This window comes from Mytilus trossulus, chromosome 6 (assembly GCF_036588685.1).
Source record: "Mytilus trossulus isolate FHL-02 chromosome 6, PNRI_Mtr1.1.1.hap1, whole genome shotgun sequence".
NCBI lineage: Eukaryota > Metazoa > Mollusca > Bivalvia > Mytilida > Mytilidae > Mytilus > Mytilus trossulus.
Window position 1 is genome coordinate 14109005 of NC_086378.1, and position 15144 is coordinate 14124148.

Below are 15144 nucleotides of genomic sequence, written 5' to 3' on the forward strand. Positions count from 1 at the left end.
GGTTCCAACTATCTCAGATAAAGTTGACCTAATATGAATGTAGATATCTTTTTTGTTTGTTTGCAAATATTCACTAGGAAAAGGTAAATCATATCACTTGAAAAACACAAAAGCAGCTTATTATGATATAGATATGTTGCCAACAAACAAAACATGTTGTATTTTTCTTTTTCGACCGACATCGGATTTCCTTCTTGTGGAAGGACATCCGTTATTTTTCCCGATTGATAAAATTATACGACTTAATTGGCAAATACTTATTGTATAGTGCGGTCAAAGCAATAAGTATTGCATGGTATAAACTTCTGTGTAATTTAAATGGCTAACTCTAAGAAAGCAACTGGTTTTATTGCAAGGTAGGATGTTTTATGAGCATATGAAGAAAAAATACATGCATAGAAATTTCACAAAATACAAAATAAATAAAAACCGCGTTTAAATATACCAATGAGAAGTTGATATTTGAATACAGACCATCGTATGGACGTTTCGCTACTTGTTTCCAAGTTAAGAATTACAGATTTTTTTTTATCAATAATTGATTGACATTTGTTCTATCGAGGTCGATTTAAGTTGTATCATCTTTAAATATAGAAACTAGAGAAAAAATATCTTGATATTGAGTGACTAACAGGAAAAATCTATCATAAAGGTCATTAAGAAAGTCATATTCTAAAACGTGTTACTTTCAGAACATATATTATTTATGACTTTTAGCCAAATCAAACTGATCTGAATGAAATGAAATGAACAGGACAGACTTCAATTAGATAGCAACACACCAATTGAAACTGTTTATCTATGGATATTAGATAACGTAATATCAAAGTTACAATGTTAAAGCTTTTGAAAGTTATATCTATTAAGAATTTTTCTGAAATTTTCTTTCTGATTCATATTTGTATGATTCTAACAAAGCAATTGCTAAATATGCTATATATGATGGAAGTTATTAAGCTATGTTAACTCACATATGTTCAACAGTTGTAACTTATTTTATATGCTGAATCGATTCACCGAATAAATTTACATTTTTTGATAAGAACAATGGCTCCTAATGAATAGTATATATACAAGTCTTCATTCATTTATCTTTTTTTTAAAAGTCAAATTGAATGCAATTGCTTTTTATTGTTGCATCACTATAATGATATATGATATATCATCATAATTATTTCATATAATGCAGTTGTAGCATATCTGTAACGTGAGCAAATACTGCCAAACGATGCGTTAAAAAATAGTATATCTGAGCCTATATTTGTTTTGTAATTTGAGGATGAAAAAGGGGTACACTCTAGCCTAGATATATTTTGAGGGAATTTGAGGATAACATATCAAACCATTTTCACATGTACAAATCTATATAAATTAATCACATCCGTTCTATTACATTTTATATTTTGTACATGTATATGCGTGTTTTCATTTTTTCACAATTTAAAGAAGTCATCACAATTTTTAAATTGAACCAATAATGATGCGTGTTGATTTACAGACAGATTAACACTAACAGGTTATTAATTTCAGATAATAGCAAAATATTACAGTTACAAATGTATATATCTACGTTTTTTTAATGTTTCTTAGAGCCCACTGTAAATCTAAATAAAATACATCTAGCCAATATATTTTTTTCATCTTGGTAATACAAATTTAGATTGAAGTCGGTTCTTCTTATAAGCAGATGAAGATCTATGACAAATCACTTATTTTACTGACAATGACAATCGCATAATATGTGTTGATTATTTTGTAATCTAAAAGGTGACATTTCAGTCTTTCTTTAATTTTTTTTTATAATTTTTAAAAATACCGCTAAAATCCTAAAAAAAAATAGTCGTTATGACAGTCACATCAGAAACTATTTAAAAATTGTAAATAATTCCCGTTTTGTTACATTTTTTCTAAAAGCATACCAAATTCAAACAAACAACATAATACAAATATGTTCTGTCTTTTTACCTTTTATTGTCCATTTTCATCTACTTTTACAGAGAATTCGATTATTCAAACAATCCAATTTCAAAAGTGGGTCTGAATGGGGGTTTACAGACTACAAGATAAAATAACAAAAAGTGCAGAAAAACGAGGAACAAAACAAAGAATAGAAAATGACGGGGTTCTGAATGTAAAGAACAGAAAATAATGGGCAGAATAGATAAAGAATCATGAAACATGTTCTTATAATTTAAAGAATAAAGAAACTGAAGACCTCATCCAGACTTTCAAAACATAATAATTAGAATTCTTATTTTTCATTCAGGGATGGCAGTGAATCAAACAGCAACAAAATCTGCACACACCAAACAAATGCACGCATACTTGGACCTTTAGAAAGGAGTTTTTATTTCTGGACTTTGAAATGTGATGATACATTTCCATATAAAATGTCGCTATCCAGTAAATACCCATTTACTGTAAAACACGTGTCTGATGCAATATCTTATCTGGTCAAACAACATCCAGTTTTGCGCAAGTCATTCGTGGATACCGGAAGCAATATTGAATTAAATGAAACCAACGATCAATCAAATCATCTTGAAATTTTACCGAAGACACCCTTTTACTCAATTTTTAACGAATTTTCTTTGAATGGTAAACTTTGGCGTTTTATACTACTGGAGCCCACTGCCAACTCTACACATACTATTGAAGTAATGGTTGCAGTTCACCATGCCTTATCAGATTATATTTATAATCGAGAGATACTTAGAACTTTTGTAAACAATTTGCATCTGTTACAACTAGGTAAGACACCTTCAACAGATATTGAATTTAATCTTACCATGCCAATCGAAGATATTACAAAAAATGTGCCTGTCAAAGATATCCAAAGCTACAGAATCGATCGAAGATTTGTCAACAAGAAAGTTTCAACAGCCTTCGAAATATTGTCCCGCTCAATCGAGAGGCTCAACCAATTAAAATGTCCCTGTGGTTCTAGCCAGACAATAAAATGGAGTCTTGACAAACACGAAACACGTTCTTTTCTTGCTTCTCGTAGCAAATGTAATGGGTCGATTAACGCTTTGATATTATCAGTATGTATTACATCTTTCATGAAATTGATAAGTGGAAGTCTTCAACAAGATGAAATTGTAGATCTTTCATTCGCATTCATGGTTAATCTACGTAGGTACATATTAAACCAGAAAGAATTCCGAGGGAATGCTAGTATAGACGTACACTTGTTTCTGCAGTTAGACGCTCCTGTAAGCTCGGACAAGCAATTCTGGCTGATGGCCAATGAAATCTCAGACAAAATTCGTGAGATAGTCGATTCCGCGGGACTCCTTACTTCAGCAGAAGACTGGATAGATATACCGCGGGAGATAATAGCTCTGACACACGTTGGTTCTATAGATGATTTCCTTGAAGACGAGACGACCATTCGCCTAGAAGACCTTCAAGTAAACGTAAATGCCAATCAAGACCTGTCCGCGTTATTTCATGTCATCACTCATTTTTCCCGAGGTGAAATGCATTTCTGTATAGCGTATGGTTCGTCTTTTATACCTGATCAATTTGCTCAAGCGTTAACCAATGGAATCAATGAAACTATCCAACATATAGTGAATGTATCCAAACTTTAGATATTTATTTTGAACAACCTCCGTTGCAAGAATGTTTATCAAAGAAATAAAACCAAAACAAATATATTTTTTGAAATTAAATCATGTTTCATAGTTTAAATGACTTGATTACCAAAATTATTTTAATTTGAAGACAGCAACTAGTAGAAGAAATATCCTGCTTATTCCCTAACATGTTTTTGGAGATATTACTTGTATGACAAGGAATGCTTAGTTATGCCATTTTTGATCTGGTGATTAAAATCATTCTTATATGCCCATTTATAGACAGCTGTAAATCCAAAATACCATGATAATAAATCAAATATACACAAACGATAAACTAATTTTAAAAGTCTATACTAAACAAACGAAATTACTCAAACAGATAGCGTTTACTAGCAGAAAGAGATAGACATGGAACGCTACAAGAAATTTTTTTTTTTAGCAGACAGATGAACTTCATATTCAAGCATAAACCTATACCGAACAATCAGGTGTACGAAATGCTAAAACCTAGGAAGAAATATGCATGTTATATTCTATCAAATCCTATACATAAAAAATGTTAAGCTAGCTATAAAACTATGTTTTATCTAACCTTTTCTATAAAAGGAAATACCTGTTCCATGTCAGGAATATGACAGTTGTTTTCAATTCGTTTCATGTGTTTAAGCCTTCGATTTGGTTATTCTACAAGGGGCTTTCAGGTTTAAATTTTCCTTCGAATTCGGTATATTGGTTATTTTACTTTATACTCAAACAGTAACCTTTATAAGTCTCATAGAAAGACATAAGAACTATTAAAACCTAAGAAGGAAGATCTATGTTATATTTAACAATCAACATATACATAATAGGAACACCTTTGAAATACTAAAACTTTAGCAAGCATATGAAATGCTAAAACCTTAGCATAAATGTATGTCATCTTTAAAAACAAACCCAAACTTAAAAAGACGTAAGCAACACACATAAAATCAATAAAAGAGACGAAAGAAAACATGAAAAACAAATAATCAATCAAACAAAAAAGATTGATTGATTAATTGTTGTTTGCTTAACGTCCAGTGACAAATATTTCATGTATGTTCCATACGAGAACAAAAAATGATAGATACAATATAGATAGGTCCAGTCATAGCGATCAGCTAGAATAGAGGTCGGGTAAATTTTACTGCCACGGGAAAACGAGGATAAATGGAAAAGGGTCGAAAATCTAGCCTTATAACAGGCCACTAGAATAGTTGTTGGACGGATTCTTCACGAGCAAAGATCATGACAATCTCTCTACACGAAGCAGGGATTTAAAATCAACATTTTGACCGGACGTGGCTGCGTAAACTTATACCTCCAGCACAACCAAACGGACAGCCCACTTCGGACAGGGTATAACTGCTAGTCGGAAGAAGACATATTGTTATTCCCCAGTCACCTTGCTTGGTGATTTTCACACACCCGAGTTTAAAATTTCAAACATAAAAAATAACAACTTATCAATCGTTCAGGGTAATTAATAAATCATATTTAAAAACAACCTAAACTAAAAAGACGAAAGCAACACACATTAAATCAAATGAGCATGACAATCTCTCTACACGAGGCAGGGATTTAAAATCACCATTTTGACCTGACGTGGCTACGTAAACTAATACACCCAGCACAGCCAAACGGACAGCCCACTTTGGACAGGGTTTAACTGCTAGTCGGAAGAAGACATATTTCTATTCCCCAGTCACATTGCTTGGTGATTTTCACAACCCCGATTTTAAAATTTCAAATATAAAAAATAACAACTTATCAATCGTTCCGGGTAACTAATTAATAAAACATGACGTCAGTGCAATCAACCGTTGTGAACACCTCGATCTATTACTCGACGAAATATAGAGGATCTTGATATTTCATAGTTAATAAAAACAACAACAAAAATGTAACGATGTTTTTTTCTTAGTGAACACTATCTCAAACCTATGCAAAAATCACTAATACAAAGATAGTAAGGAGTTGTGCTATGATTGACAATGAGACAACTATCCTCACGAGTCTAAATGATGTATATATATATATATGTAGATATAAGCAACTATAGGTCAAGTCACAACCTTTAACAATTAATAAAACCCATACTTTATAGTCAGCTATGAAAGGCTCTCTATCATTACAAAATTTTAAACAATTCAAACGAAACACCGAACGACTTGATTAATGAAAAAAAAGGTAAAGAATTGTTTTCTACTCTATGGTCGAGTTGTTGTCTCTTTGACCCATTCCTAATTTCCATTCTCAAATTTTAAATATTATAAAAGCAACAAACAGAAACCACTGGATTGTATACTAGTAGCGTGTTTCTTTTAATAGTTAGCAAAGGCACACTACTTTTAACTTGATACGACAGACGCGCGTTTCGTTTACATTAGAATCATCAGTGACACTCAGATCAAGTGCAAAATTGAAGAACATTGAGAACCCCAAATTCCAATATGTTTTGCCAAATACGGCTAAGGTAATCTTTGACTCGGATAAGAAAAACTTGAGTACAAAAAAATTATTTCGAATAATTCATACTACTGCAAACAGCTAATTTATAAAAATGACCATATACTGATATTCATGTCAACACCGAGGTGCTGTCTACTGGTTTGGTGATACCCTCGGGGACGAAACGTCTGCTAGCAGTGGCAATGACCGTGTTAAGTTATGTATATTAGAAAATGAGACGAGGAATCAACAGCAAAAATAATCTAGCGATATAAAAAAAGACTACCTACGACCACGAGAAGCTTCTACATTCTTGAAGTTTTTTTTATGTTGCACACTTCTTTCTGAGTTCAGAATAGATTTTGCAGTGCGACATCGTCATTTTCTAAAGCGTTATAAAAACGCCTCTTTGACATATTTCCCATTTACATTCTCAATTTTATTATTGTATACAGCTAAATGCAGACAAACTTCAAACTATGACAAACATATGTGTATGCTATGTGAAATACCGTTATACCTGATAAACCAGCAGTCTAGTCTATCTACATTTTAAATATTCAGTATACATTGACATGAACTGCCCTATTTAACAATTTCTACCTTAGTTTTCGAATGAGTGGTTATATCATTGTATATGTTGTCGACAAAATAGAATGTAATACACCAACATTTGGCCACACATTTTGTTATTCATTACACGAACTAAGTAAATATTTTACTTTTTAAACATTCGATACCATGTTTAATGAAATAAGGGAAAAGGTGTTCACATGTGCCTGTCTACTAACATCAATTTTGAGGACGATTCTGACATTCCCTTATAACTGGATGCTAAGTTTTACCGAGAGGCTATATAAAAGGTGAGACCCACTTGTTAATTGAAAAATCAATCTTTATAAAGTTGATACGTTACATACTATAATGTCAAATCTTGTTTCAATCAAACAAGTGAACAAGTTTTCTAAACAGAGTTATTCAATGCCACACTTGCTTGTATTAGATTATTCTTATAAACAAGATTAATTATACTATGTGTTGCCTATAGTTTTGAATTGTCGGACACGCATGCATATGATATATGACACACAACCGTATTTCTAACCTAAAGTTTACTGAATGTACTATATCAAATTTAATACCACTGAAATACACTAAATTTTCCGTTGAAACCTGGTTTTTTCTTTTTATAAGAATATTTATGAAATGTAGAGGTAAGAAAGAAATATTAACTAAGCAATTTCTGATCAAAACTAATATCAAAACGTGCTTCCTAAGGTCCGTACAATATGCCCAAAGATTTAAGCTGAAAGTTTACTGTTTTTCGATGATTTTGGCAAGTAAAGAAGTTATAATGCAGTTAATTTTCCCCAAAAAGAAAGCTAATTTTTCTTCTCTACGTTGCTCACACTTGACTTGCCACCAAGATGTTCTACCACAGAGCAGTTAACCCGTTGAAAAAATATAAACTTTGGAGTCAAAAGTCGTTGTGTAAATTCACTTACAATTTCTTAACAGGAAATAAGACATCAGTAATACATTTGCAGATAAGAAAAATATTCTTATATTTTGAAACAATTAAGGTAATACATAACACCTTGACTTAAATTAATTTGGCTCGCTTATCTTACATAAAAAAACCTGGTACTTTTGATAACTATTTACACTACTGGGTCGATGCCACTGCTGGTGGACGTTTCGTCCCCGAGGGTATCACCAGCCCAGTAGTCAGCACTTCGGTGTTGACATGAATATCAATTATATGGTCATTTATTTAAATTTTCTGTTTACAAAACTTTGAATTTTTCGAAAAACTAAGGATTTTCTTACCCCAGGAGTAGATTACCTTAGCCGTATTTGGCACAACTTTTTAGAATTTTGGGTCCTCAATGCTCTTCAACTTTGTATTTATTTGGCTTTTTTAACTATTTTGATCTGAGCGTCACTGATGAGTCTTATGTAGACGAAACGCGCGTCTGGCGTATAAAATTATAATCCTGGTACTTTTGATAACTATTTACACCACTGGGTCGATGCCACTGCTGGTGGACGTTTCGTCCCCGAGGGTATCACCAGCCCAGTAGTCAGCACTTCGGTGTTGACATGAATATCAATTATATGGTCATTTATTTAAATTTTTTGTTTACAAAACTTTGAATTTTTCGAAAAACTAAGGATTTTCTTACCCCAGGAGTAGATTACCTTAGCCGTATTTGGCACAACTTTTTAGAATTTTGGGTCCTCAATGCTCTTCAACTTTGTATTTATTTGGCTTTTTTAACTATTTTGATCTGAGCGTCACTGATGAGTCTTACGTAGACGAAACGCGCGTCTGGCGTATAAAATTATAATCCTGGTACTTTTGATAACTATTTACACCACTGGGTCGATGCCACTGCTGGTGGACGTTTCGTCCCCGAGGGTATCACCAGCCCAGTAGTCAGCACTTCGGTGTTGACATGAATATCAATTATATGGTCATTTATTTAAATTTTCTGTTTACAAAACTGTGAATTTTTCGAAAAACTAAGGATTTTCTTACCCCAGGAGTAGATTACCTTAGCCATATTTGGCACAACTTTTTAGAATTTTGGGTCCTCAATGCTCTTCAACTTTGTATTTATTTGGCTTTTTTTAACTATTTTGATCTGAGCGTCACTGATGAGTCTTATGTAGACGAAACGCGCGTCTGGCGTATAAAATTATAATCCTGGTACTTTTGATAACTATTGGACAAAATATATACTTTTTTCCTTTGAAAAAAATATAAAAAATCAAAAAACTTGACCCAATTACTTTCTCTGAAAAATTTCATTGGATAAATAACAGTTTGACGAACAATAATTTAGAACGTAATTAAAACCTTTAGCTGATTTTACAGGGTTATCTCCGTGCAGGGTTAGGTACCACATTAAAGATGTAATGCGGGGTTCACACATTGCCGGTTATTGCTCCAGTTTGAGATCAGACAGCGATACGAAACGAAAAGGGAAAAAGTCGGATTACTATCATCAATTAATTTGAATGTCCTATCATTGTCTGAACGCAGTCGTTTAATTTCGGAACAGATTCCTACGAGTCGGGAAGGGTCCGAATAGTTCGGCGAAGCACCCCGACAGTTAGGTGCGTCCCGTAACATTCGGGGAAACTCAGCCGATTTATTCTAGTCGGATTACAATCGTGCCTATGTCGTGACAGATTCTACTTTATCGGATCAAAATCCTAACAATGTTCTGTGTATTCTGGACGGTGTTATGTTGAACGGGAATGATCTGGAGAAATTTTTCATTGCTGTTTTTCTGCCGATTGAGTCCAGATTACATCCAGATCTTGTAAGGATGGCAACCATGTTTGCCGAAACCGTTCCGGAACAGTCCGGTTATTAATACGAAATTCGTCAATAATACCCACGTCAGAGTCCCGACACTTACAGAATAAAATACGACTGAGACCAGACAAAGCCGTTTGCAATGCGATAGAGCGGACCTTAATAGGATAACGTTCCGACAGTACCTGTTCATCCCGATTATGTCGACAGTTTTCGAACGTATAACTTACGTCAGCGTCGGTTCACTGTCTGGTCACTGTCTGATCTCTGTCGGATAACATTCGGTAGAATCGGGACGCAGTCGTAACATACTGGGTCGAATTTTACCCGGCGAAAGATAAAAATTGGATAATGCGGGGTTCACACATTGCCGATTATTGCTCCCGTTTGAGATCAGACAGCAATACGATATGAAAATTGAAAAAGTCGGATTGGTATCCTCAATTATCTGGAATGTCCTATCATTGTCTGAACGCATTCGTTTTAGTTCGTAACAGATTCCTACGGATCGGGAAGGGTCCGAATAGTTCGGCAAAGCATCCCGACAATTAGGTGCGTCCCGTAACATTCGGGGCAACTCAGCCGATTTTTGTCTAATCGGATTACAATCGTGGCTATGTCGTGACAGATTCTGCTGTATCGGATCGAATTCCGAACAATGTCTTGTGTATTTTGGACGGTGTCCTGTGGATCGGGAATGATCCGGAGTAATTTTTCATAGCTGTTTTTCTGCCGATTGAGTCCAGATTGCATCCCGGATCTTGTCGAGTGCGAACCGTTTTTTGCTGAAACCGTTCCGAAACAGTCCCGTTATAAATACGAAATTCGTCAATGATACCCACGTCAGAGTCCCGACAACTACAGAATACAATACGACTGAGACCAGACAAAGCCGTTTGCAATGCGATAGAGCGGACCGTGATAGGATTACGTTCCGACAGTACCTGATCATCCCGAATATGCCGACAGTTTTCGAACAAATAACTTCCGTCAGTGTCGGTTCACTTTCTGGTCATTGTCTGATCTCAGTCGGATTAAATTTTGGTAAAGTCGGGACGCAGTCGTGACAGACTCGGTCGAATTTTACCTGGCGAAAAATACAAATCGGATTAGAAGCGGATTCAGAACGGGATTATCGGGACTTATTCGCTTAGAAACGGTTGAATATCGGTGCTTCCTGAACACTATCTGATTGTTGTCGTGATCAAATTAATTTTTTTACAAATTTTAATTTAAGTTTGAATTTCCATCCACGATTCACAGGATCTTGATCAGACTTTTAATAAAATTTAATCGGTAATTGTCCTGTCAAGAACGGTAGTAAAAATCGTGAATGTGTGACCCCAGCTTTAGAAGCGGATTGAGAACGGGATAAATTCGCTTGGAAACGGTTGACTATCGACGCTTCCTGAATATCTGATTGTTGTCGTGATTAAATTATTTATTTTACAAGTTTCAATTAAAGTTTGAATTTTCATTCACGATTCACAGGATCTTGATCAGACTTTTGACACATTTTAATCGGGAATGGTCCTGTCAAGGACGGCAGTAAAAATCATGAATGTGTGACCCCAGCTTAACTGGTGAATAGAAAAACAGACCATTTGAATTTGTCAACCAATTGGTGATGGTGAACATGCAATTTATATCGTTTCCCCCCCCATACACCTGGTTGAAGTGTTTTTGCGTTAGGAGCACATTGCTGTAATGAAGTTAATACTATGAAGAAATATAAGTTAATTTTGTATTTCGGTTTTTTACATATTTGTTTGTTTTAAAGGGATTTAGAATACAACACAAAGTTAGTTGACTACTGTACCCCTATATGTGACATTTTTATTTTATGTCTGCTTGTTTTGTTCTCAAATCATTGTTTGTGTTTATGTTATTTTACTTTGTATTCCTCCTTTATTTTGACACAGGAATCCAAACAATCTACAATGGAAAGAAGCACGGACACTTGGATCTTTAGAAAGATATTTTTATTTTTGGATTCTACAATGTGATGATACGTTTCCGTATAAACTTACTCTCTCAAGCAGACTCCCGTTTACCATCAAACAAATATCGGATGCAATTTCTGCTTTGGTTATTCAACATCCTGTGTTACGAAAATCCTTTCTGAATAACGGACGAACTGTGAAATTGATTGAAATTCCAAATATAGTCGATAACCTTGAGATATTGTCGAAAACCCATTTTGACTCCTTGTTCAATAATTTTTCTTTAAACGGCAAATCATGGCGACTTGTTATGTTGGAACACGATGTGGAATCAACACATACTATAACTATTTTGATCGGTGTTCATCATGCCCTGTCAGATTATATGTATAACCGTCAGATAATAACATCATTTGTTCACAATTTAGATAAGCTACAACAAGGTATGACTCCCTCAACAGACATTATCTTTAAGCACAGTAAACCGATCGAGGAAATGACACGTGATACACGTATAAGAGAGGTTGAAAGTTACTATGTTGGTCCAACATATCCAAATAAAAAAGTTCTCACAGCTACAGAGTTATTATCACATGCAGTCAATAAATTCGGTCATACAAAATCTACGTTGAGTTCTAGTAAGACATTAAAATTGAAGTTAGACAAGAAAACATCACAGACATTCGTTGATTCAAGAATGAAATGTAAAGGATCAATAACTGCGTTACTTTTAACTGTGTGCATCTCATCCTTCATGAAGTTAACACAGACATGTTTGAAAAATAACGAAGTAGTTAATCTACCTTTCGAGTTTATGGTTAATCTACGTAGGTATGTAAAAAGCAAAGAAGAGTTCCGAGGGAACGCATCCATAAATGTACAATGCTATTTACAAACGACTTCATCGTTTACCTCTAACAAACAATTCTGGAATACAGCAAATGATGTTTCGATGAAAATAAGGGAGATAGTAGAAAGCGGAAATCTTCTCGTTGCAGCAAAAGATTGGATAGATTATCCTGTGTCAGCTATAGATTTGACACATGTTGGTTCCACAGATGATTTTATAGCAGAGAAAACTAACATTTGCATCGGCGACATAGAGACAAACACAAATGTCAATCAAGAAGGATCACCAATCTTCAAAGTCAACACAAATTCAGTTCGAGGCGCGTTGCAATTTTCAATTTCGTACAGTTCCTCGTTAATGCCCGATATGTTTGCACAAAAGTTTGCTGATGGTTTATCTGAAAGTATACAAAATTTAGAAAACGAGCAGCCCAACTGATCAATGTTTGTGTAATATAAAACTACAATTAAATACTAATCTTGTGAAATACGAAATTCAGTCATATTGGTTATGCGAGATTTTTTCAAAAAGAAACACAGATCAATTCAACATGATACTATTTTCAAAATTGTTTGAAAATTGCCAAACAATTTAGCACCGACAATTGCTGTTTTGTAAATGAATAAGGCCGTTAGTTTCCTCGTTTGAATTGTTTATCAAGTTGTCTCGTTGTACATTTACAAAGAGGCTTTACAGGATAATTTGATGAACTAATAACTATACGAAATAAGCAGACATAAAAATATATATATATTTTTTTTCTTTTTCTTAATCATTTTTTCTTTTTTTTATTAATTAATTTTCTATACTTTTTTTGGGGGTGTCCTTTTTAATAAGATACCATTATGAAATCCCAACAAAAAAAAAGTTATTTTAATGTTCCATACATTATTTGATGAGTTTAGTATATTACATTTCTTTATATGAACTTACTATTTGATATTTGTACTGTTTTATATTATATTTGTTTGATAAATAAATAAAAAAAATAAAAAAATTGTCTCGTTGGCAATCATGATACTTCTTCCTTCTTATAAAATGAATGCAAATTTGATATTTACAATGAGACTATAACACTTTATTTTTAAATAATACTTAAAGTGGCTCGGGTGTCTGCCTCCGTCTTGTATTTTGAAGTAGCAGATCATAATTGATCTAGATCGTTAACAAAATTTGCCAACTTTGAGAGTGATAAATTAATCATGTGTAAGACTTTTAATGTTGATATAGAAAATTGTTGGGTTTATCGTATATATGGCTGTATTTACTAAAAAAAAACAATATTTTTATTTGATTATTTTTTCCCCACCCTAGCCACCCTAATAAATCTTTAAAACTAAAAAAAAAAAAAATTGTTAAAATTGATTCCAATGATTTAAGATTTTGCCAGGTCAATAGGAACAACAGTAGTATAGCGCTGATCAAACGTCATAAATCGATTGGTAAAGGACATTTTAAGTAGAAATGGTGGGTTGTTCATGGGTTTATGGCTACGAAAATCTCCTGCTCATATGGTAGTGTTAAAAAATATATCGCTTGAATAACAACACTTATCTCAGAGAAACGCACAAATACATGAATAATAGTCATGACAATATGTAAACCGCAAAATTAAAACGAAACATCATTACTAAATACTTGAATGTTCAAACGAGGTTTACTGTTGCGAGTACTCAATAAAATTGAGAATGGAAATTGGGAATGTGTCAAAGAGACAACAACCCGACCACATAAACAAACAACAACAGAAGGTCACCAACAGGTCTTCAATGTAGCGAGAAATTCCCGCAACCGGAGGCGTCCTTCAGCTGGCCCCTAAATAAATATATACTAGTTCAGTGATAATGAACGCCATACTAATTTCCAAATTGTACACAAGAAACTAAAATTAAAATAATACAAGACTAAAGTTGATGTACTCTTTAAACAGCGAGAAGATAGGACAATGGACTACACTTATATCTTATCAAAGGTAAAGTAAAACAAAACCATGAAGCAATTGAACCACTAACATATAAAAGACACAATGAGGGAAAACAAACAGTAGTCGATAAAACTCTTGATTGAGCAGCACGAACACATGAGCTTGATAATATTATTTTGTTTAAACCTAAAAAAAATTACCCATCATAGATACTGGGCTAATGATTTTGTACCGATGACGCTCTCAATGAAATTCAGGAGTGGCGCGCTCGAATTAAAACATTTGGCCGGTCAAATTAAATAAGAAGCTGTAGAACTTTAGGAAACGAATATAAGTCATCATTACATTTACATGATATTTTATAACCATAACAAAATGACAATGAACGTGAAAAATTGAAATGAAAACACGAAACAGGATGAAGAAGAATCATGACCGATAACTAAAATAAATAGAGTGAGATTCAAAATATCAAAACAGAGAACTAAAGCAAAAGCAACACGCATCCTATAGAAAAACAAAGAGTTGAATCAGGTACTTCAGAATAGTTTTCAGTTTCTATTCAACTTAAGTTTCCTACTATGTTTTAATGACAGACGAAACACGGATTCGGAGATTTTATAAACGAAGATAGCTACGCAATGTCTCTCTTTGTCTGTCACGTATATTTTGTGACGGTCAACAGAAACATGAAATGATTCCACGAATTATACAACTAATAATTCTTATTTCAATAGCTTACTAAAATGCTACATTTTTTATAATACACAGACGTCGTGCACAACGTTGACGGCAACTGTAAAATGCGTTTAAAAAATTAGTTTTATGCAACATTTATTTTAAAAGGAAGGTTTTTGATGATAAAATGTTGCAAAATAGCGATTAGAATACATATTATTAAAATAGTTATAATAATTTAATCTAGGCTGAAAAACAAAATTGTTCTTTAATGTATGTTCAGCTATTATGTTACAATTTAAAGAAATGACACGTTAACACTATTTTCTGAATAGGGTCCACGATATAGCTTATTATTTCCATTA

General features: G+C 33.6%; 2 protein-coding genes across 2 annotated transcripts; both read left to right on the forward strand.

Annotated features, from left to right (window-relative positions):
* Positions 1-219: 219 nt before the first annotated feature.
* On the forward strand, positions 220-3669 carry LOC134720842 (uncharacterized). The gene is made up of 2 exons (XM_063583402.1): positions 220-356; positions 2267-3669. Exons 1-2 carry the CDS (start codon positions 319-321, stop codon positions 3594-3596), a joined length of 1368 nt encoding a protein of 455 aa, XP_063439472.1. The 5' UTR covers positions 220-318; the 3' UTR covers positions 3597-3669.
* A 7656-nt stretch (positions 3670-11325) lies between these two features.
* On the forward strand, positions 11326-12978 carry LOC134723206 (uncharacterized). Its single transcript, XM_063586832.1, has one exon. The coding sequence runs from the start codon at positions 11638-11640 to the stop codon at positions 12613-12615; it is 978 nt and encodes a 325-aa protein (XP_063442902.1). The 5' UTR covers positions 11326-11637; the 3' UTR covers positions 12616-12978.
* Positions 12979-15144: the final 2166 nt, after the last annotated feature.

Bases quoted from the DNA above. Each gene is read 5' to 3' on its own strand.
- LOC134720842 (XM_063583402.1), top strand. From the start codon at position 319: ATGGCTAACTCTAAGAAAGCAACTGGTTTTATTGCAAG. The intron at 357-2,266 runs GTAGGATGTTTT...TTTTTCATTCAG, and splicing joins GCAACTGGTTTTATTGCAAG to GGATGGCAGTGAATCAAACA.
- LOC134723206 (XM_063586832.1), top strand. From the start codon at position 11,638: ATGTTGGAACACGATGTGGAATCAACACATACTATAACTATTTTGATC.